The 24,883-nt window shown below is 32.3% G+C and overlaps 4 protein-coding genes across 4 annotated transcripts in view; all 4 read right to left on the reverse strand.

The window, feature by feature from the left end:
* Nucleotides 1-1,922, reverse strand: LOC126727155 (F-box/FBD/LRR-repeat protein At2g26030-like). The gene is made up of 3 exons (XM_050432687.1): nt 1,695-1,922; nt 646-801; nt 1-532 (listed from the first exon to the last, which is right to left on the reverse strand). Exons 1-3 carry the CDS (start codon nt 1,902-1,904, stop codon nt 266-268), a joined length of 633 nt encoding a protein of 210 aa, XP_050288644.1. The 5' UTR covers nt 1,905-1,922; the 3' UTR covers nt 1-265.
* The window catches only part of LOC126728730 (putative FBD-associated F-box protein At1g55030), a gene marked incomplete at its 3' end in the record, with an annotated part of 26,418 nt that continues 3,448 nt past the window's right edge, over nt 1,914-24,883 (reverse strand). The window contains exon 2 of the mRNA XM_050434516.1: nt 1,914-2,643. Coding sequence (XP_050290473.1) covers nt 1,914-2,621 — 708 coding nt within the window. The remainder of the gene's footprint in view (nt 2,644-24,883) is intronic.
* Nucleotides 6,403-8,680, reverse strand: LOC126728731 (FBD-associated F-box protein At4g10400-like). The gene is made up of 3 exons (XM_050434517.1): nt 8,087-8,680; nt 6,804-7,025; nt 6,403-6,555 (listed from the first exon to the last, which is right to left on the reverse strand). The coding sequence occupies exons 1-3, from the start codon at nt 8,678-8,680 to the stop codon at nt 6,403-6,405; spliced, it is 969 nt and encodes a 322-aa protein (XP_050290474.1).
* LOC126727153 (F-box/FBD/LRR-repeat protein At5g56420-like) lies at nt 18,930-22,573 on the reverse strand. Its single transcript, XM_050432686.1, has 4 exons — nt 22,332-22,573; nt 20,544-21,510; nt 19,541-19,696; nt 18,930-19,436 (listed from the first exon to the last, which is right to left on the reverse strand). Exons 2-4 carry the CDS (start codon nt 21,486-21,488, stop codon nt 19,173-19,175), a joined length of 1,365 nt encoding a protein of 454 aa, XP_050288643.1. The 5' UTR covers nt 21,489-21,510; nt 22,332-22,573; the 3' UTR covers nt 18,930-19,172.

Genomic DNA, 24,883 nt, shown 5'->3' on the forward strand with positions numbered 1-24,883 from the left:
TAAACCCAACTATCAGACTGCATTTGATTTCCAAAAGACGGGGTGGTGAATATCACTAAAGGTCATTCCATGCTGCAAATTGCAGTCTCGTACCATAACAAAAAGTTGTAGATACTGGCTAGGTAGAAGGTCCTGGTAGTGAGCAAAATAAGTCTTTCAAGTTCAAAGTACAGTAAAATAACAAGTTGTACTTTAAGATGTTCCAAAAAGTAGGAATTGAAGACTTATGAGTGGCTCTTTCTGAGAATCAAAGCTCAAGAAAGGCTCAATAGATAATGAATTTACAATTTTTTGACCCCCTGGGGAACTCCATCAACTGTTTCTCGAAGTCCCGTGCAAAATGATTATCGGAAGATATAACTATCTTGTCCAAGGCCACCGCATTCTTGAGCAAATTTTTTATGGCAGGCAGTTGGTTCTGCACTTCAGCATAACAATAGACTTTAATGCACCTGAGGTGTGATAAGAAACATGGAGGCACTGGGGCCGGTATACCATCAGCATTTTTACAATTTACAGACAGATTGATCCCCTGAATTTTCATCATAAATCAAATGTTTTAACCATCAGGTCCATCACAGAACACCATCAAAACAATATGGAAGAGTAGCACAACAGTAAACATTGTATTGCATGTGAAGTTACCTCAGGAAATTCAAGAGTATTCAGACAAGGAAATTTTTCCAGTATCGTTGATAGTGCCACTCTATCAAGATATGTTGGACCATCATCAAATTCCAAATGCGTCACATTATTGAACATAGGAACATGGGGAAGGAGTTCTGCAGCAGAGTTTAGAACCTAAGAAAAGGGTAATGAAATGCATCATGATTAAAAGAGATTTCGGTGGCAAAGAGCATACAAGAAAAACAAATGCAAGCATGACTGTACAATGGTGGAGCTAGGATTATGATCAGGAGATAAGCAATGCATGAAATAACTTAGATTCAAGTATTAACAAGGAAAAAACAAATTAAAAAGAGGGGCGTGGGGAGGGCAAATGAAACAAAGAAAAAGTAATGCACTTAGAATATCTGCTCAATGACAAAGCCCAGAGTAGAATATAGACAATCCTCTATAATGACATACATATTTAAAATTCTTTGTCATATTACTTAAAAAAATATTTTCAAAAAATAAAAAAGGAATAAGAATTGAATCAATAGTATAAATGATTTGGCAAAAAAAAAAAGAGAATCGATAGTATAAACCCTTCTTTGATCTCTTTTATTATATCAGGTGTTAAGAAAATACAGCATTTTTTTTATAGATAAGACTACACTCAAACAAGTTTTAACCACTGATTTTGGTAGTATCATCACAAAACTGAAATTTTTAACTTTCAAATAATCTGCTTGACAATAAAATGGTTATATTACCAAATGGAAAACATTTTTGAAACAAAAATTAAGTAGGAACCATAAAATGGACAGTCAAACTTAGGTGAAATGGCATCAACATTAAAAAATGACTGCTAAGTAAAGCCTTTCATTTCATAATGTTTCCTCAGTCACATGTGATTGGTATGATGCTAAAGCCTCTACGTTGACATTAGCCTCATCGTTTAATTTTATAACTTGTTCAAGGCATTTTCAGAGTGAAAGAAGTGGCGGGGGGAAATCATACTGCTTTTCTGTTGATAAATCACATTAGACGTTGAATATATAATTTTATAAAGAGAGAGGAAAACATACCTCAACAGCACCACTAGAAAGTTTTAGTTTTTTAACGGTAGAGAGCCCACTAAGAAGCCTATACATGCGATAGGCAACTTGTCTTGCTGTCTTACCAGGGTCACAAGCATTAATCACTACTCTTTCTAGTGAACATGAGTTATATAAGCAATAGTCATTGCAGAATGGACCACAGTAAGTAAATGTTTTGAGGCCAGGTCCAAAAATCATGACCTGGCAACCATCCTCATCATCAATTATGCGCAGGCGATGAAGCTTGGGAGAAGAAATACTCACAGCTGTGAGATTCACCCAGATACAGTACTCTAAAAACATTTCCTCAAGGACTGGCAGTCCAGAAAATAGCTTCTGGGTTGTGTAGTCATCCGAAAATGTAACATTTCCAACAGTCAAGATCTTGAGATTTGTGAAATAAATTGTAGGAGGAATTTTGAGTACACAGGGCATATCAAATTGTAACTTTGTCAGTGTCACACAAGTAAACAAGCAACGAGGCAATGAAAATTGTTCTTCAGATATGTTGAGGTCGAAAACCAACTCTTGAACATTATGCCTTATTGCAGAAGAGATCCATGCTTTTATACGAGATGCATCGCCATCATGTAGCACATCACAATAGAGGGTGAATTGTTTGATATCAGAGGAGTCATGAAGAAGAAGCACTCTCTCCACAAAATTCATGAAAAGCTTTCTCTTAGCCTTTGATCCTTTTTTAAAACCAAGATTTGGAATGGAAGTCCACAGGTATTCCCACCTCTTACAAAGTATGCTTGTTCTAACAGCATCATTTGTTGGAAGTAAGGAAATGATGTATCGAAGAATCTCTTCAGGTAAATTCTCTAAACATTTGGTGTTCCCATCAACAATGCCTTGTTCTTCATTTAGCTTATGTTTTTTTGAACTTTGATTAAGACCACTTTCATCCATTTTCAAATGGTTAGTTGGTTACCTAATATAAAAAAAAAATATATATATATATATATATAAAATAAAATAATACTTTGTTAGCTATAGAAATATGTAAAAAATTACACGGTAGAAAAATTTGTAGAAACAAAGATACAAATATTCAGCTAACAACATGAGTCATTCCAATATTTTTCAAAATTTCATAATCTTGACCAGATTGATTGATCCATATATAAAAACACTCCCATTATGCAATTATTATTATTATTTTGAGTGGATATTATTTACATTCAGCTAAAAACCTAAAATGCACTTTACGCCCTCTAAGTTTAGCATCACTTCTAAATCAGGCTCCTCGCCTTTCAAATCTTGCAATTTACACACTACTATTACAAATATGTCAATTTTCTATCCAAAACAACGTCGTTTTTTTGGGTCAATTAACGGCAAGGGTATGAATTGCTAGTTTTCAAAGTCGAAGTCCTATTTTTAGAATTGACTATTACATTTCTACCACTACCAAAATTGAGAAAGTAACTACAAATTCAGAATTGTGCACTTTTATTCCACAGATAAAAGGCCATCAACTTAAGTGATTCTTTGTTTTTTTTTTCCCCGGTTTCTGATTACTAATTTATTATATCTACAAGGATATATAATATCATGCACATGCTCACATATTTAAGTGTTGCAAACTTAAAACACACCTAAAAGATCCATTCAAAAAAAAAAAAAAACACACCTAAAAGATTGTATGTAAATTATTAATTAATTTGAAAAAAAAAAATTAAACTTTTGATTTAGGGAAAATCAAGCATCTAATTAAATATAATTTGATTTTTTTTTTTTTACCAGGGTAAGTTAAGACAAGATAATTATTATAACCATTATCAAGAAAACAAAAGCACATATAAAAGTAGAATCCTCAAAGAACAATGTTTAAGGAAGATAAAAAAAAAAACAGTACTGTTTTTTCATCAATAAAAAAGGAAGAGAAAAGATATGACTAGGTAAGGTAATTACCGTTTATGCCATTGGCAGGAACGAAACGACAGCGTTGTGGTATGGGAATTTGTTTTTTTCAGATGGAGAGGATGAAAAGGTATCTCTCCTTCACATAAATATAGGCTTGTTTTTTCTGGCGGGAATCGTGAGAATAATTCCCTCCAAAGATGGTGAAATGATTTGGTGAGCCTGGGCCCATTACTATGGGCTGATTATTTAGATGTGTGAATGCTCATGTACCAGAAAAATCACTTTTTTATTTTTTATTTTTTATTTTTTTAGAGTTTTATCTTGTGATGTTCACTCCTTATAATAGTTTTTTATCATCAGACCAAGACACCAATCAGTTTTTAGTGTAGGCGATGATTGAATGGTGAATGGTGAAGAAAAAATGGTGGCTTTATGTGAAAGTGATAGAAAGCTAGTCACAGTCTGACACATAAAATAATTCTAGCAATTTATGTGATACTAGAACTACTCCATAAATTATTCAACAAGACTATATTTTTTCTTGTCATTGAACATGTGATGTGAGTTCTTTAATGGTTACTCAGTCTATTGAGGGATAAAGATAAGCTTGTGAGAAACATTTTGAACCCTTTTGTGAACTGTCTCTTGTAATTAACAAGTGCCAATATTTTGTTGATTTGAAAGTGCCAGAACATGAATTGTATATATAGTCAAAAAGTTATAAAAGAAAAGAAAAAAAAAAAAGCAGCTTTTCTGCTTTTGTAAGACATTTGTCATGGTAAAATTTGTAGATGACTATTTTGTAAGAAAGGATGTGTATAGTCGTTTTAGATTACTATTCTTTTGTATTCATGCATCTTTGTTTTGTATATAAGGAGATGCATTTCATTTGTATATCTCAACAAATAATAGAACTTCATATTTTCATAGTTTTCAATTTGTGTCTGTAAGACTGTAACTTGTCTTGTTTTGATTCCACGAAAATCATAATTATTATATAGTGGTTATGGTGGTGAAGGCTGCGATGATGGCATGTCAAAAATGGTGCAGCGACAAAGGTGATAATGATGGTGGTAGGGCAACAAAGTAGTGGCGGCTCTAGGAATTTATTTTAGGTGGTCATTAAAAAACTTAAACTATATAAAATCATATACAAAAACAGCTTGAATATATCAATGTCACCAAAAAAAAGAAAAGAAAAGAAGAAGAAGCAAATACATGAAATATTACAATTTTTTTGTACTAACAAAGAGAAGAAAAAAAATAAACTAATAAGAGATAAAGTGGAAATTGAAAATGCTGATATGAGAATAATAAAGTGAACATAACAATTTCATAACAAATTTTATGCAGCAAGCTATTATTGGTGGATAAAACATGTCAATATTGAGTCCAAATTAAAACTAGCAACAGCTTACCATATAAAATTTATTGTGAAAATATTGTGGAGGTAGCATTACTCTTATTTTTGTTAAACTCAAATTCTTTGTGATTTTTAAGTTAGAGTATTTAACATTTTTATTAGAGTGGTCAAAATAGGTTAATTTAGTATATAATTTTTTTTTTTTTTTGTAAGTATATTATATACATTTGGTTTTTCAAGTCAAGATGGTCACAGAAAAGATTAGTTTAAATTAATTATTTATATATATATATATATATATATTTTTTTTTTTGCTAAGTATAAAAAAAAAAAAAAAAAATTGGCAAGTGAGGGTGGGACCCTCACATACAAGTGGAGCCGCCACTGCAACAAAGGAGAGTGACCATGGTTGTATTAACAGTAGTGATGATGGTGGCGATTATTCGGTTACGTGGAGCCTAATTGTGTTTGATTTGAACTATGACCCAGCCTGATATAAAAAGTGTTACTATTTTTAATGGAAAATTTTTTGAGGCTTAGTTCATGGTATCGGTCCAAGGTGGAGTGCTCATGGAAAAATTTTGGCCCCTTTTTAGCCAATTGTGAATCCTATGTGCATAATATAAATATAGTGGTTTTAGATTAGGGTTAAGTGTGTTGTTTGGAGAGAGATAAATTGTGCTGCTGCATCTTGTATTTTTCCCTGAAAGTAGTGAATCATTACAATTCTATGAACGTAGGCAAATTGCTAAACCACATAAATATTGTCTTATGTAATTGTTTTCTTTAACGCATATTTTTTTCTCCATTTTTGCATCTTACAAATTTGGAAATTTATGTATATTCCTTACCGTGATAATATTGGCATCACAAAGGAATAGAAGGAGTTAGGACACACGAATTACAAAATATGTTTTCTACTATTTTTAAAAAATGGAAAATGATTTTCACCACTGTGGGCTTGTTTTTTGTTTGACCACAAAAACGTTTTCAATTTATTTTTGTTTTTGGTTGTACTCACTGAAAAACACAGGCAACTTTTCTAGAAAATCATTTTCCACAAAAACAAATAGAAAATTAGATTGATCTCAAGGTCCACATTTAGCCACATTGATACCTTTTCTTTCTTTTGCTAGAGCATTATGAAATAAAAATGCAAACAAAGGAAAACAAAATTGAAGGCAAATCAATAATGCATAGCCTATTACGCACCTTTGGCGTGATGTTCACTCCACAAAAGATAGAAATTATATTTTTTTTTTTTTTTTTTTTTTTTTTTAATAAATAGAAACGGAAGAAAATGAGGGGTATTTCAAATTAGCACATAACAGATAACTTCAACCCCTTGCTCTTTGTACTAAGTAGGGGAAAAAAAAGAAGTTTTGGTAGCAGTATAATGGCCAAAAGCTTTGAGACATTCAAGTTCTACAAACCATCAGCTTGTTTAAATCAAGACTCCTGTTATATGCCATAGAATGCAGAAATCTTAGATTGATGTAGCATTGATATACGGACAGCAAAAGAGAATAGAGTTGAAGCAGTACTTCTAGGTTTATATCTCTCAAAAGTAGTCCTTTCAGGTTCCACAGCATAAGCCTGCTGGAAGAGAAATAACTAGCACAAATGATCATCACATGGCAGCAAGTTACATAGTTAGGTACTTAGGTAGAAGGTTTAAGGAAAGGAACAAAGGAAATGTAGTCTTTAAAGTTCAAACTATAATGAAATAGCCATACATTTACATGTTCCAAGAAATAAGTATTAAAGGCTTTTCTGAGTGTAAAAGCTCAAAAAAAGCTCATTTTAAAAACAAATTCACAATTTTTTGACCCTCTAGGAAGCTTCAAAAACTGCTCACAGACCTTGCCCCGCTTCTCCAAGTACCCTGCAAAATTCTTTGAAAAAGATATAACGATCCTGTCCAAGGCCACTGCATTCTTGAGCAAAATCTTTACTGCAGATAGCTCCTTCTCATCTCCATTATAATAACCAACTTTAATGCACTTTAGCTGTGACAAAAAACATGGAGGCACTGGGTCCAGTATGCTATCAACTTTTTCACAATCTGTGGACAGACTAACCCCCTAATTTATCGTTGCACATTAAATGTTTTAATCATCAAGGCAAAAGGCAACAATAATATGGAACAGATACAAGATAGTAATCATGGTAGTGCTGGTGAAGTTACCTCACTAAATTCCAGAGTCTTAAGATTGGGAGATTCTTGCAATATCTTCAACAGTGCTATGGAGTCAAGATTTATTGACCCGTCAATGAAATCCAAATCCAGCAGGTTATTGAACATAGGCATATGAGGCAGGAGTTCTGCAGCATATCTTAGAGCTTAAGAAATGGTATAAAGCAATGCATCAAAATTAAGAGACTTTTTGGAACATAGTCATAAAAAAAAAAAAAAAAGAGGGAGAGAAATGACACATGCATTTATGAAAGGATGCAAATATGGTAGTGAAGTGTGACTAAAGGTTGTAAGATAAGCAACCACTAAGAATTAAATAAAAACTTAAGTAATTTCCAATTAATCATTAAGTGATCACTTAGGCTTTGGCTCAAGTGGTAAGGGATTGGTTGAGGTTAGGATACGCCATTAAATAAAGTTTCATATAATTACAATTTAATTTTAAACCATTTGATTTTGTAAGCATCATTAATTTAAAAAAAGAAAAAAAGTCTCATCATTCATATAATTTTCTTGACAATCAAATTATTAAATCACCAAAAGAAAATAATCTTAGAAACTAAAGGAAAAGTGGGATCCATAACATAGCAGATCTTTAAAGTTAAGATAGGGAGGATTTTTCATCTGGGAGTTATTTGGATTGTAACTTGTAAGAAAAAGTTAAAAGTCTTGAATATGATGAAATTGCTTATCAATTGTTCATGAAATGATTCCAAATGTAGGTAGCTGAATCCACATGTAATTCATTGGTCAGGAATCAAGACTCTTTCTCTGCCATAATATTTCCTACCCCACAAGAATATTCTTCAAACATAAGTTACATTCTCTAGTTTTTCCATTAAATGATAACATATTTATGTAAGCAATTGAAAAGGAGGGATTAATTTCCACTATTATGTCGACACTATAAATTTAAAAATGAAATTATGAAGAGAGAAGCAAGCATACCTCAACAGCAAAGCTTGTAAGCATTATCTCTTTTGCATTAGAGAACCCTATTAGAAGGGTATACATGCGGTTAGCAACTAGTCTTGGTCTTGTTCTAGAGCCACAAACATTAATGTATGCCTCTACAAGTAAGGCTAACTTATGTAAAGAATATTCATTGAAGAATTCACCAGTGTAGTAAAAACTTTCGAGACTAACTCCCAAAATCGTAACCTGACAATTATCCGAATCACTCCACCTTTTCTTATAAGGGTCTTGTATCATCAAGGAGGAAAGCTTGGGAGCACAAATACTCACAACCTTGAGATTCATCCAGCGGCAATCATCTAAACACAACTCCTCAAGGACTGGAAAACCAGAAAATAGCTTTTGGGTTGAGTGCTCATCAGAAAAGCTAACACCCTTAAGAACTAAGATTTTGAGCTTTGACAAACAAATTGTAGGAGGAAGTTTAAGGATACAAGGCATAGTAAGATCTAACTTTGTTAGTGTCACACAAGTAAACAAGCAATGAGGCAATGAAAATGGTTCTTGAATGTTGGAAAGGCAAATTTGCAACTCTTGAACATTATGCTTTACTGCGCAGAGATCCATGTATTAACACAAGATGCATCATGTTGCACTAGAAAATAGAGAGTGAACTTTTTTATATTAGAGACGTGAAGAAGAAGCACTCTTTCCACAAAATTCAAGAAAAGTGTTCTATCATAATGCAGCCTTTGTTGAAAGTCAAGATTAGGAATGCATGTCCATAGGTTTTCCCACCTTTTAGAAAGCATGCTTGTTCTTATAGCATCTATTGTTGGAAGTAAGGAAAGTATGTGTCGAAGAATCTCCTCAGGTAAATTGTCTAAGTTTTTTCTGTCCTCATCAATATCTTGTTCTTCATTTAACTTCAGCCTTTTGGGTTCTTGAATAAGGGCACTTTCATCCATTTGCAGATGGTTTGCAAGATACTAAATATTAAGAATACTGTTGTGAACCAGAAAAATAAAAAGATAACTTAGTCGATTTGAGGTGACTAACCTCCTCAACTTGAGAGGGATAATAGAATTTTTGGTTTAATTTCTGCTTGCTTCATTCATAATTCCTACTTACATAAATACTAGTGAGGAGATAATCCTCATCACAACAAATTCCTAAAATATAGGATCCAACTCCTATTGGAATTGAAATACAAATACTAATCCTAATTTATTGCAGAAATTCTCATCCTAATCTACTGCAGAACCTTATTTGAAATCAAGAGCTTTATTTGAATTCAACTAGAAAACCAACATCCTTATCTTCTTAGATTGTTATTCACTTGCAATGCAATTTCCTTTTGGTGTTGTCTGAACCATAACAAATACTTTGTCAGCTATAGCAATATCTATCAAATGTTGTTATAGAAAACTCAGTAAAAAAAGAGTGAGGTACAAACATTCAGCTAAAAACATAAGCTATTCCAAAATTTTCAACATTTCAAAATCTTGACTAGATTGACTAGTCCCTACACAAAAAACACTCCCATGAGTCCCATTATATATTCATATATTTGGATGGATCTTATTTGCATTTCTGTTCTTTTTTATACATCTTAAGTGGGGGAGGGGGATTTGAACCATGAACGCCGTGGTTGGAAATACCTGGAAGTTTCAGTTGACCTAAAGGTCATAAATAGATCTAATATGCATTTCTAACACAACCAAAATTGAGAAAGTAACAGGAAATTCAGAACTGTGCGCTTCAGTCAACGGATAAACCATCAACATTAGTGATCTTAGGTTTTTTTTTTTTTTTTTTTTGTTCCAATTTTTTAGCAATCAAAATTTTCTATGCATAGTTACATCTACAATAACAATAACAACCAAACCTTACTCCCAAAACTTTTAACTATTGGTCCTCCACAAATTAATTAGGATCGACCCCATGTATTCGTAGAGGACACCCCAAGTTGTATTTGTAGTAGATTGGTCCATAATAAAGTGACTAAATTTTATGTTAGTAGATTAAACTACAGCAACCCTCCTTATTTTGAACTTGACTAGTTGTGAACAGAATTTATAAAACTAAGCAAAGGGGGAGTTTTATTATGCAGGATTACATCTATAAGATAATATATTATAGTGTGCATGCTTACATATTTATATGTAGCATACTTAAAACACACCCAAAATTTGTATCAATTAATCTGACAAAACTATACTATTTTTTTAAGGAAAATCTAGCCCCTATGATTTTTTTTATTCAGCCAGGGTAAGTCCGGAACATCCTGGGCCCGTAATGCCTCCCTTCATTTGCTTGCCCCCTTCCAACTCAAAATGCTGAATGCCTATTAAATTATCTTAGTTCTAACAGCTAATTGCCAGAAGCTCACCCTTCGGGTGATCCATGATTTGGTAATGTAGAAGGGTGCAAGCTTGGAGCCCGCCATGTCTTCAAGAACACTTCTCTGGATTTTGGAGATGGTTACTAGGAGGAGTCTCTAGCATTCATCCTTCCGTTGGATTGAGTGAGACAGAAAGATGACTAAGCCTTCTTGCTCTACTGGAAACTATCCTTTATTCGAAAGTCTTGTAATCAACTAGATTTATTTATTTATTTGATCAATCGGAAAGAAGAAGGCAGAGGTAAACTCCCTTTATGTTTCCCTTCCTTTATGCGAAGGGTGTCGTAAAGCTCATCTTTTGAAAAAGTGCTTGCTACTTGTTGTGAACATGCTGCTCATCACACATATATATGAACTTTGAGTTGTGCTATTCACATATCTGGTGGGCTAATTATTTCGACGGTTATGCCCATAGATTTTTTAACATGTTTATAAATAGGTTGTCACTAGTTTAAGAGTCACTTGTCCTAACAATAACTACTCGCTAGCTCAATTGGTAAAGTTTATAATAGTTGGATAAAAGATTTTGGGTTCAATTCCCATTTACACCAAAAACTGATTGATGCATTTGTGAAAAAAAAAAAAAAAAGTCTGATTTTTTTTCATTATAACTATCAAATTTGTCCCAAAAAAAAAAAAAAAAAACCATTGGAAAGGAAGGAATTGGGGATGAGAGAGGATCACTCCCACACTTGAGCTAGGCTGACCTCCCTTTTTTTTTCCAATGTATTACTATTATTAAATGTCACAGATTTGTTCCCTATGTTTGATTGACTCAAAAAAAGATCCTATGATTCCCAAGAAAATCATCTACATGTCGGTGGTGAGGATAGCACTAGCAATGGCAAAGCACTATTTTAAAGCCAAAACAGTTTTCATATAAAAATTTTATTTTTGAAAAATCTGTGTGTTTGTGTTTGGTAACGATTTTGAAAATGATTATGAAAATATATTATTTTGTTTTGTTCCCACCAAATATCATATTAACATGTAGTGGTTGTGGTGGCGAAGGCAAGTCAAATGGCGCATCAAAGACCTTGTGGTGACAAAGGAGGTGATAATGGTGGTGGTGGTGGTGGTATGGCAACAAAGGCGACCATACCGTCGATGGTAATTGCCATGGCCTACAATAATAGGCGTATTTTGTTTACCACAATCCACAAAAACGTTTTCAATTGACTTCTTTTGTTTTTGGCTCTACACATTTAAAAACAAGGACAACTTTTCTAGGAAAACATTTTCCACTGAAACAAATAGAAAATTAGATTGATCTCAAGCCCACATTTAGCCACACTGATACCTTTTCTTTCTTTTGCTTAGGCATTATGAAATAAAAATGGTAAAAGAAAACTGAAGGCAAATCAATAATGTACAGCCCCAAAAGATAGAAATGAGGGTTTTTTTTTTTTTTAAAACACAAAACCACAATAAATTTATGCATGTAAGCTAATGAATCATTAACTTGCGCATATATATAATGTGCATTACAACATATAATTGTGTCTTTAAAGCACTCATTAACATAACCCAATTTCAAATTACATAACAGATAACTTCAATCTTCAACCCCTTGCTCCTAGTACTAAGCAGGGGAAAAGAAAGTTTTGGTAGCAATATAATGGCCAAAGTTTTGAGATATTCTACAAACCATGAGCAATATATATAATGCCTGTTATGCGCCATAGAATGCATAAATCTTAGGTTGATGTAGCATTGATATATGGACAGTAAAAGCCTTGCTAAGAGAGAAATAACTAGTACAAATTACCATCACATGACAGCAAGTTACATAGTTTTTTTTTTTTTTTTTTGAGAAACTAAGTTACATATTTAAGTAGAAGGTTAAGGCAGGGAGCAAAGGAAATGGAGTCCTTAAAGTTCAAAGTAAAATGAAATAAATAGACATAGTATCACATTTTCCAAGAAATAGGTATTAAACGCTTTCATGAGAGTTCAAAAACAAATTCACAATTTTTTGACCATCTAGGGAGCTTCAATAACTGTTCAAAAACCTTCTCCCGCTTCTCCAAGTCCCCTGCCAAATGCTTTGAACAATATATAACTATTTTGTTCAAGACCAGTGCATTCTCGAGCAAAATCTTTATTGCAGATAGCTCCTTTTCATCTCCATGATAACAACAAACTCTAATGCAGTTTAGCTGTGACAATAAACACGGAGGCACTGGGTCCAGTATGCTATCATCTTTTTCACAATCTGAGGACAGACTGAACACCTAATATATCATTGCACATTAGATGTTTTAATCATCACGGCAAAAAGCAACAATAATATGGAACAGATATAAGATAGTAATCATGGTAGTGCTGGTGAAGTTACCTCACTAAATTCCAGAGTCTTAAGATTGGGAGATTCTTGCAATATCTTCAACAGTGCTGTGGAGCCAAGATTTATTGACCTTCGCCGTAATTCCAAATTCAGCAGGTTTTTGAACATAGGCATATGACGTGGGAATTCTGCAGCATATTTTAGAGCCTACCAATAGTTTAAAGAAATGCATCATAATTAAGAGACTTCGTGGAACATAGCAAAAAAGAAAGAAAGTAAATGACAAATGCATTTTTAAAAGCGTGTAAATACGATTGTCAAGTGTGATTAAAGATAATTGAATAAGAACTTAGAAATTTTTTTTTTTTTATTGCAAGAACTTAGAATTAAACAAAGATTTAAATAATTTCCAATCATTAAAAACTAATGTATGTAAGAAGTCACTTAGGCTTTGGGTCAAGTGATAAGATATATTGGATGGGGTTGGGGTACGCCATATGTTCCAGACTTTATCTAGAAAGAAGACAAAAAATTGTATTCAATATCAATGAGACAATGACAGCCTACGGTACAACATTGACAATATACAGAAACTCTAATCATTCAATTAGAACTCATTTAAGTAGCACCTCTCCAATGCTTTTCCCATTGCAATATAGAAACTACTCATTTGGGAGCATTCATTCTTTACTAAATCATTTTTTAAATTAATATACTTTATTTTTAACCCATTTGATTTTGTAAGCATCATTAATTAAAAACAAAAAAAAAAAAAAACAAAGAAAGTTCTCATCATTCATATGGTTTTCTTGACAATCAAATTATTAAATCACCAAAAGAAAAATTCTTTGAAACTAAAGGTACACTGGGATCCAAAATATATCATATCTTTGAAGTTAGCAACTTAGCATAGGGATATGGGATTTTGAATCTGGGAGTTTTTTGGACCAGATATACCCACATAGGATGCAGATTGTAAGCAAAAGTGAAAAATTCTTGAATATGGTGAAATTGTTTGTCAATGTTAATAAAATGATTTCAAACGTAGTAAAGCTGAATCCACATATAATTAATTGGTCAGGAATCAAGTCTCTTCTGTGCCATAACATTTCCTTCTCTACAACAATATATATTGTATCATTGAATTTTTTTTTTTGCATAGAACTCGATTTCCTGAAAGACGAGTTCCATGCAATTTTTTTATTTTTTATTTTTTTATTTTTTTTATTTTTTAAGTTTGATCGGGCATAACTCAATTTTCTACGAATCTAGTATTTAATTGAACTCGATTTTAGGGTAATCGAGTATCGAAACAGGGGCACGCCCCTATATAGTTTGCAAACAAGGGCATATACCAATTTTTTTAAAAAATTAAGGGTAAAATGCTAGAATCCCCCAATTGTTTAAGGGGTCTAAAAACCAACATAATGCATATTTATTGCCATAGAATCATCATCAAAATATGAAGAATGATAGGCTGCCAATGGAGAGAGAGAGAAATCAAATGTCGTTAGTAACTACTAATTGGAAAACAAAGAGGCGGTAAGGAGAAGTAAAAAACAAAATAAAGATGACCACATGGAGAATATTAAAAACTTTACAGTGCAGTAAAATAAACCGTTACATTCACTTAGAAAATTAAATTAATAATCAACAATTAAATACAATCAAAATACTAAATTTAAATTTAAAACTAATCAAACTCTAACCATGGAAACCATATTTCCAATCATAACTAAAAAAGAGATGTTCTCCAGTAATAATAGAAATTGTATAAGAAATCAAGTTAGAAAATTTTAAAATCCTTTTTTTGACATTTCATTTAACCTTATTTATAATATATATATATATATAATTCTCATACACTATTACTTTTTGAAAATCTAATGAACAATGCTACCTCTCATTTAGCGTCTCTATTATGAAAATCATCAATAAATATATGATAATGGTAAGAAGCATTACAAATGAGATCATTAGAAAAATGATAAAATTAATTAGCAACTATCATTAAGGAGTAGTAGTTTATGGTTTTACGCATCTAAAGAAGTGGGATATATAGAGTTTATTTACAGTTATATGTAAAGATTCACATTAAATATATATGTGTGTGTGTGTGTGTGTGTGTGTGTGTGTGTGTGTAAAGGTTTTTAAAGTTATATGTAAGGTTTTTATTAACTTAAAAGATAATGAAAACCAATTATTAATAACTAAAATAATGTTATTATTTAATGAGAATACCAAAAAAAAAATTATCACACACAATGCGCGGGTTTGCAACTAGTTATATATTAGTTTGAAACTGAAAAGCAAGGGATAAGAAGGCAGTCATCACCCCTTAAAATCAATTTGATGAGTATTTAAAGCACTTATTTGTTGTAAATGACCGGAACACTAATGAACAAGTTGCAAGATAGCATATCCCTTTTTCCCTTACTTGGATTGAGTAAGATAACCATACTAAAACTCTATTCCTATTTCTTCCAAATTGAAAAACTATTATCAGTGGTCATCAAAGGTTGGGAATTGAATTACTGTGTTCATAACTAAAAGGAACCTTCCTAAGAATAAAATAAATTGAAAATTCCTAGAAAGAAAACCCTTTTTTTTCAAGAATTTTCAAACAGTCTCACTAAAAACTAATAAAGCACAATAGATCAAACACAAACTTCAAGCTTCATAAATATTTTTTGAACTTGAATCTAACCATATTTTTCATCCAAATATATAATTTTTTGAAAAAAAATTAATTTGAAATATAAATCATTTTCATTATCTTTAAAAATCAAAAACAAAAAATAGTAAGACCTAGATAAAATATTCTTGACTTGGAGACCACAAACATCCTAAAAATTAGACAGGAACCATTTTAAAATGAAAACATGCGATGGGGTTCACTATCACTTTCAAGGTCTATATTACTTGAATGAAATTTAAAAATGCTATACCACACAATGACCACAGAGTTTGTATTTTTTAACAAAACAGAAACAGAGCATGCTAATTGCAAGTATACATGTTTAATCATTCTCTCAAACACCTAGCATGCATGCCCACTAAAACATTGCAACTTAAATAACACAAAGTTATAAACTTTACTGTGTGTATGAATAAATAACACAATTTGATATTAAAAAAAAAAAAAAAAAAAAAAAAAAAAAAAAAAAAAAAAACACACACACACACACACACACACACACACACACAGAGTAATACATACAATTTGGACTAAAAGAAACACAAATTAAATGGAAGATATTTGACCCAAAAAAAGCACCTATTAAATTTAAGATTTTATTCTCAATAGTTTACAAACCCATCAAGGGTTTGCAAAAATAAAAAAGAAAAACAACGAAAGTGATACTGACTTCTTTATGCACCCAATCCAAATCAGAAAAAAACTACTTCTGCTCATCAGGAATTGCCTTAACCAAATCTATGCATAGAAATTAATATTATAAAACAACAATAGAAATTACTTATGAAACCACAAATGATATTTGATATTTACAAATCATAGTAATAAAAGTAACATGTTATAGGGTGCCTCAATAAAGTAAAAGTGAATTAAAATTTAGTGAAAAGCAGAGAGGGAAAAAAAAGACATGTGAACAAAGAGAGATCCTTCTTTGTGAAAGGTTCAAAGGATTTCTCCAAGAACCAAGAAGAAGAAGATGAAGAATTAACAATTAGAGGAATATAAACCATATTGTGCCACTTAGCAAACAACAGATTAGGGAAGAGTAAAAATCAAACCTGAAAATGATTAAGTAAAAGCACTCGACGAAGGTCATTTAGGTGTAGGATTTGATCTTTCTAGGGTTTTCTAGTGACTTCAATCAATAAATAGGAAAATGATTAAAAATCAAAATCACGATTTGAATACCAAACACATAACTCAAGGAGGCAGAGCCATGATGGTTTGAGAGAGGCGGCTACGGGAAGAACCCGTTAATTAGAGATCTCTCTCAAGCGCTCGACAAAAGAAGAACCCGTATGTTTTGTTTTTTGGGTTTTATAGAAAACCTAGATGACTGGTAGTAGGTATCTTATTAAAATTAAATAAACAGAGCAGATTAAAACAAGTGAAATTTATAACTAAGATTTAAGTGGGTACCGTACCCTTAAAAAAATATGGGGTACCATAGAATGACCCAGTGATTATATGCAGGTCTCTCACAATATGTGGGTTCTATATGTATATATACCCTCTATATGTGTATATACCTGCCGTATGTAAAAAACCTTGCCTTTGGCTTTAATGATTGTCAGTATTAGAATCTTTGCCAAATTACCTAACCAGGAAGATCCCTAGCTGCACAGACAAAGACAATGTTGCCTAAATGGTCACTGTATTCTCAGCACATCTAAAACTCTAGTGTCAATATTCAACAAGAAAATTTGCTCTTTTATGTTTTTAAGGCAAAGAAATAAAGACTTGAAACATATGCCTCACGTGGCACTGCAAATATTCATGCATTATGCAAGATGTATTAAGGAAAAAAAATGCAGAAATGGTAATCAATTTCTTGTCAAATAGAACTATGTACTACAAGTCTACAACACCTATAGAAAAGCAGTAATAGAAAAAAGAATTTTAAAGAGCTGCTTTATAGGTCTTCCCATAACACATAGATCTCAATACATAGAAGTGATTTTAGGCATCATGTATCCGACGATTCTATGGTATAAGTTGGAAGTGGAAATCCTTATTTGAGAGAAAAGGTGTCTCATACACCGAATATATGCATTTTCTTTCTCATAGCACGGGTGTTCTACATGCATACTCATACACAGATGCACCTTTTTACAAGCACGAAAAATAAATTATAGACCCTAAAGGGTGAGTTGGAATTGGCCTTTACTTTAGGAATCTCCAATGTGGTAATAGAACTGGACTCTAGGTTGCTGCATACCTTGTTCTCATGGCACACAGGTCTCTCATGGTGCATGTCTATCTTGTTACCCCAAGTGATGTACTCTACTTTCTACTTTTGAACTCCTCCAGATTGGTTTGTGCTTTGTTTAATATATGCCACATATAACTGGTTATTAACCCACAAGATGGAAAAAGAGCTTTCTCTGCACCATAATAAGCCTCTCTCCTGGCTGCCCCCTAACCCTATCTACATTGCCACAGTTTAATTTGCTAAAAACTGTCATAGAATCACCAAATATAGGCTTTAGGTTTCGGAACTTTGGACTTAAATGGTTTCAGAGTTTTGGAGACTCATTCCCAGAATCCAAGCTTGGCTATTATATCTAAAATTAGTATTTCTTTTTTTCTTTTTTTAATATATTCTAAGGCCTTGAAGAATGGGAGCATAGAACAAATTCTCCATACTTTGGGACAATGCAACAAGAAAAGAGTTTCACATGCTTGTTGACTTGACAAAGCTACCACATTACACTATTTTGTGACAAACTTGATATCGTCATTACTAAGTAAATCACCAAGACAAAAACAATGCCTTCAAAATTACTCAGTCATTTTCAACGCACAAAAGATTCTCTTGTGGCATATCTTTCACCTTTAAAACTAGTAAGATAACGGCGCAAATATAGCTTTCCTTACATTAACCTGTTACCTATATGGTTTTCACTGACTGTTTTATTGACATAACAATTTAACAAGATACTATGTAATTCTTCAAATTTTTCCAAAAAAATAAATCGATCTGAGCCTCCTCCAACATAATGAAGAGCACAAAATTGGATCCTAGTGCATTTTTTCCCTAAAATAAAAGGACGTTAAAAATCCACCTAAATCCAAAAACAGACAAACACACATATATATAGATCCCATTTCTCAAAGTTAAATATATACCATTCTTTAACTAAATACCAGACAGAATTAAAATATTTGTTAAATAATTGTGTTCTTATCAAAACAATATGGGGATATACAATTTCTAAGTTCTAATATTTAATATTGTATTCATAGTTTGATCATAGAAGTTTGCATATTATATAATATGCTCCACATTATTAGTATGCATGTACTTGATGAGATGATGTCAACCATACAACCATAAGAGTTGTCTCAACAGCCACTACACTTGCGAATGATGTCTGTCAATGAAACAATTAGCATAGTACTCATCCTGTCATGCATCCACAAAAGATACAAAAGACCAAACATTGAATGAATGAACTATATATAAACCCAACTATCAGAGACTGCGTTTGATTACCAAAAGACGGAGTGGTGAATGTCACTAAGGGTCATTCCATGCTGCAAATTGCAGTCTCGTACCATAACAAAAAGTTGTAGATACTGGCTAGGTAGAAGGTCCTGGTAGTGAGCAAAATAGGTCTTTCAAGTTCAAAGTACAGTAAAATAACAAGTTGTACTTTAAGATGTTCCAAAAAGTAGGAATTGAAGACTTATGAGTGGCTCTTTCTGAGAATCAAAGCTCAAGAAAGGCTCAATAGATAATGAATTTACAATTTTTTGACCCCCTGGGGAACTCCACCAACTGTTTCTCGAAGTCCCGTGCAAAATGGTTAACGGAATATATAACTATCTTGTCCAAGGCCACCGCATTCTTGAGCAAATTTTTTATGGCAGGCAGTTGGTCCTGCACTTCAGCATAACAAACTTTAATGCACCTGAGGTGTGATAAGAAACATGGAGGCACTGGGTCCAGTATACCATCAGCATTTTTGCAATTTACAGACAGATCGATCCCCTGAATTTTCATCATAAATCAAATGTTTTAACCATCACAGAACACCATCAAAACAAAATGGAAGAGTAACACAACTGTAAACATTGTATTGCATGTGAAGCTACCTTAGGAAATTCAAGGGTATTCAGACAAGGAAATTTTTCCAGTATCTTTGATAGTGCCACTCTATCAAGATATGTTGGACAGTCATCAAATTCCAAATGCATCACATTATTGAACATAGGAACATGGGGAAGGAGTTCTGCAGCAGAGTTTAGAACCTAAGAAAAGGGTAATGAAATGCATCATGATTAAAAGAGATTTCGGTGGCAAAGAGCAAACAAGAAAAACAAATGCAAGCATGACTGTACAATGGTGGAGCTAGGATTATGATCAGGAGATAACCAATGCATGAAATAACTTAGATTCAAGTATTAACAAGGAAAAAAAAAATTAAAAAGAGGGGCGCGGGGGTGGCAAATGAAAGAAAGAAAAAGTAATGCACTTAGAATATCTGCTCAATGACAAAGCCCAGAGTAGAATATAGACAATCCTCTATAATGACATACCTATTTAAAATTCTCTGTCATATTACTCAAAAAGATATTTTCAAAAAAAAAAAAGAAGACAATCAATATTATAAAGCCTTCTTTGATCTCTTTTATTATATCAGGTGTTCAGAAAATAAAGCATTTTTTTTATAGATAAGACTACACTCAAACAAGTTTTAACCACTGATTTTGGTAGTATCATCACAAAACTGAAATTTTTAACTTTCAAATAATCTGCTTGACAATAAAATGGTTATATTACCAAATGGAAAACATTTTTGAAACAAAAATTAAGTAGGAACCATAAAATGGACAGTCAAACTTAGGTGAAATGGCATCAACATTAAAAAATGACTGCTAAGTAAAGCCTTTCATTTCATAATGTTTCCTCAGTCACATGTGATTGGTATGATGCTAAAGCCTCTACGTTGACATTAGCCTCATCATTTAATTTTATAACTTGTTCAAGGCATTTTCAGAGTGAAAGAAGTGGCGGGGGGAAATCATACCGCTTTTCTGTTGATAAATCACATTAGACGTTGAATATATAATTTTATAAAGAGAGAGGAAAACATACCTCAACAGCCCCATTAGAAAGTTTTAGTTTTTTAATGGTAGAGAGCCCACTAAGAAGCCTATACATGCGATAGGCAACTTGTCTTGCTGTCCAACCAGGGTAACAAACTTCAATCTCTACCCTTTCTAGTGAACATGAGTTATATAAGCAATAGTCATTGCAGAGTGGACCACAGTAAGTAAATGTTTTGAGGCCAGGTCCAAAAATCATGACCTGGCAACCATCCTTATCATTCGAATTTTCCCCATCATCTATTATGACCAGGCAATGAAGCTTGGGAGAAGAAATACTCACAGCTGTGAGATTCACCCAGAGACAGTCCTCTAAAAACATTTCCTCAAGGACTGGTAGTCCAGAAAATAGCTTCTGGGTTGAGTAGTCATCCAAAAATGTAACATTTTTAAAAGTCAAGATCTTGAGATTTGTGAAATAAATTGTAGGAGGAAGTTTGAGTACACAGGGCATATCAAATTGTAACTTTGTCAGTGTCACACAAGTAAACAAGCAACGAGGCAATGAAAATTGCTCTTCAAATATGGGGAGGTCGAGAACCAACTCTTGAACATTATGCCTTATTGCAGAAAAGATCCATGCTTTTATACGAGATGCATCGCCATCATGTAGATCATCACAATAGAGAGTGAATTGTTTGATATCAGAGGAGTCATGAAGAAGAAGCACTCTCTCCACAAAATTCATGCGAAGTGTTCTCTTAGCCTCGGATTCTATTTTAAAACCAAGATTTGGAATGGAAGTCCACAGGTATTCCCACCTCTTACAAAGTATGCTTGTTCTAACAGCATCATTTGTTGGAAGTAAGGAAATGATGTGTCGAAGAATCTCTTCAGGTAAATTCTCTAAACATTTGGTGTTCCCATCAACAATGCCTTGTTCTTCATTTAGCTTATGTTTTTTTGAACTTTGATAAAGACCACTTTCGTCCATTTTCAAATGGTTAGTTGGTTACCTAATATAAAAAAAAAAAAATATATATATATATATATATATAAATTAAATAATACTTCGTTAGCTATAGAAATATGTAAAAAATTACACGGTAGAAAAATTTGTAGAAACGAAGATAAAAATATTCAGCTAACATGAGTTATTCCAATATTTTCAAAATTTCATAATCTTGACCAGATTGATTGATCCATATATAAAAACATTCCCATTATGCAATTATTATTATTATTTTGAGTGGATATTATTTACATTCAGCTAAAAACCTAAAATGCGCTTTATGCCCTCTAAGTTTAGCATCACTTTTAAATCAGGCTCCTCGCCTTTCAAATCTTGCAATTTACACACTACTATTACAAATATGTCAATTTTCTATCCAAAACAACGTCGTTTTTTGGGTCAATTAACGGGAAGGGTATAAATTGCAAGTTTTCAAAGTCGAAGTCCTATTTTTAGAATTGACTATTACATTTCTACCACTACCAAAATTGAGAAGGTAACTACAAATTCAGAATTGTGCACTTTTATTCCACAGATAAAAGGCCATCAACTTAAGTGATTCTTTGTTTTTTTTTTTTTTCCCCACACAGCCACACCCATAAAACCTGAATATCTAGCCACCCTTGCAATTTGGACCTTATTCACCGGTTATTCACCAGCCATACTGGCCAATATTTTTTGTTCCAGCCAGTGAACCGATATCAAATTTCCTCTAAAACGTACCACTTGATACTGGACTGTATCAGAAAATCTAAATCAGGCAGTACAAAAACGTGAAAAAAAGAAAAAAGAAAAAGAAAAAGAGAAATTAGTGGCAGAACTCACATTGATGTGATTATCACGTTTCCAGTTGGCATCCCCACGTTGCCGGCCATCTCCCTCTCCGACTCCTCAAGCCCTTTCTTCTAATTCTTCTCCTTCTTCTTATGCTTTGGTAGTTTGGTTGGACCATCATTTATTTTTCTTTTGTTTTATGTGGCTCTTGGTTTATGAGCCAGAGCCACCTAGACCTCTCATGTGAATTTATTGTATTGTTTTGAAACTTGAAACAACTCTTTGCATATTTTTTTTTGGTTTTTTTTGGTAGAACTGTTGGATATTTCAATTTTACACAACAAGCCTTTCGTTTGGTATCATGTAAGTGCGATTCTCAAAAAAAGAAAAAAGAAAAAGCCTTTCGTTTGGTAACAAAAAGAATGTGTTTATTATTATATGTTGTTATCATCCAAATCCAATTGATTATATCACCACGTTTTTTATTATTATTAATGCTGAAATTTAAGTACTAATAGATAGGTATATTAGGTATTTATATAAACTTTAATTAATAAATATTTAAATATATTCAAAGTCTATATACTCCTATCAAACGAATTCAATTAAATTCAGTTATTTAGTTTACAATTTCAATCTAAATTTTGTAGTTGAATTTTATATTTACCCTCACAGAATTTATAATAGCTGGAAATTTTAAGGCCTATAAACACATGAAGAGAGTCTAGCCTCATCACCATTAAAAGTATTCGACAAAATGTCTGAGATTAAAATAGGGATTTTCCTCCCAATTTGAATAGTCATGGATTACAATCTATAGATTTGGGAATATATGTGCATTTCTATAATTTGGTTTTATGTTTTATGTTGTTATTAGCTCTTGAGATCGATGAGGATTGTGAATTTCTAGGTTAACCTATCAAAAAAACAAAGTGAATTCCTAGGTATTGATGTTGATCCTCTACTCAAATTTTGTTGCTTAATAATTTATAATCAAAATGATTGATAATTAAGTAGATAGTTTAGTAAATATTTTTTTCATTCTAATAAAATTTAATTTTCCACATTAGCACAACACAATATTTAAAAAATAATATATATATAATTTAATTCAAAAAAAAAAAATACTCACATTAACGAAAAAGAGAGAGACTCTTGTAATCCTATTAGGACTCTCTCTTATCTATATATAAAATAATAGGTGAAGTAGAGAGAAACTCAAATTGCAATTTCAAATTAGAACTCTAATTTTGTGCCACGTGTCCAAATTGCAATTCCAAATTAGAACTCTAATTGTGTGACATGTGTCTAGATTCATGTGAGGATCACACCAATTTCAATATAAAATTAGAGTATAATTTTGAGCCATGTGTCCCAATATATTTTTCTAAATTTAGGTGTCAAGTGAAGACCACACCATACATAAATATACAAATTTCCTCAAATCACGTGGGAGTCTTTAATGACTCTCTCATCTCTTGGCTTTTCACGTTTGTTTTTTTTTTTTTTTTTTTTTTTTTTTTTTTTTTTTTTTTCACATCAATCCCAATCACTCTAAAATCCTTTCTTAATTTTTGTGCCAAAGGAATTATATATATATATATATATATATATATATATATATATATTTATAAAATCAAAGCTGAGAGAAAATATAATTTAAATTTTAAATTGGATAATTAATTTTGCATCATGTATCTTATCTAAAATTTTAAATTTTTGTGCATGCATTAACACCTAACACAAAAGTTAGAAAACCACAATAATCAAGTTCATTCACCTAAGCAAAAACATTTAACTTGCACACTATAAAAATCCCTACCATCCCATTCATTGTTCATATATATAAGCATAAACATACAACCTTCCACAAACATTCAGCCACATGAATGAGGAGAATTAAGTTTTCGTTAGATTCCATTTTTTTTAGAAAATTGCATCCAGTCATGCCTTTATTGTTTCATCCCCATTAGTGTATATTCTGTAACATTTATCTTATATATATGCTTTCGAGTTCAAAAACTGTATTGAGTTACTTTTTATTTGTGGCATGAAGGACTCAAGATCATTTCTTGAAAGAAGAGTTACTGGATTACATAGAGTAAGGATACTAAACAAAAATGATGTCGAAGATTTCACAGACTATACATGGGGATACCAGGTTCATTTCTTATATCTATATTTGTATTTTCAATCTGTAATGCTTTATTTATCCACAAATTATATTTTCATGTTATTCTTTCATATCAAGTGCTCACTCAAAGATTGTCATAACCCATTTTTCATCTACAAAGTTTATAACTAATGAGATTATGATCTCGAACTAGCTAACTCCATGCAATAATTTCATGGAGGTTGGGCTATCAGGAGAGAAATTAAATATTCACGCAGAACAAGGTATAAATTCTGCTAATGCTTTGTCATGCTAATTATTCTTGCCTGAACTATTTCTGTATACTTAATCAGCACTAACCTTATCTTCATGGATTGTCTTTATAGACTCAATTTGATGCACCCAAAGGAAATGACCCTGTTGCATTAAACCTTGGTTCTATGGGAAAAGGGGAAGCTTGGGTTAATGGACAAAGTATTGGGCAATATTA

This window comes from Quercus robur, chromosome 5 (genome assembly GCF_932294415.1).
Source record: "Quercus robur chromosome 5, dhQueRobu3.1, whole genome shotgun sequence".
NCBI lineage: Eukaryota > Viridiplantae > Streptophyta > Magnoliopsida > Fagales > Fagaceae > Quercus > Quercus robur.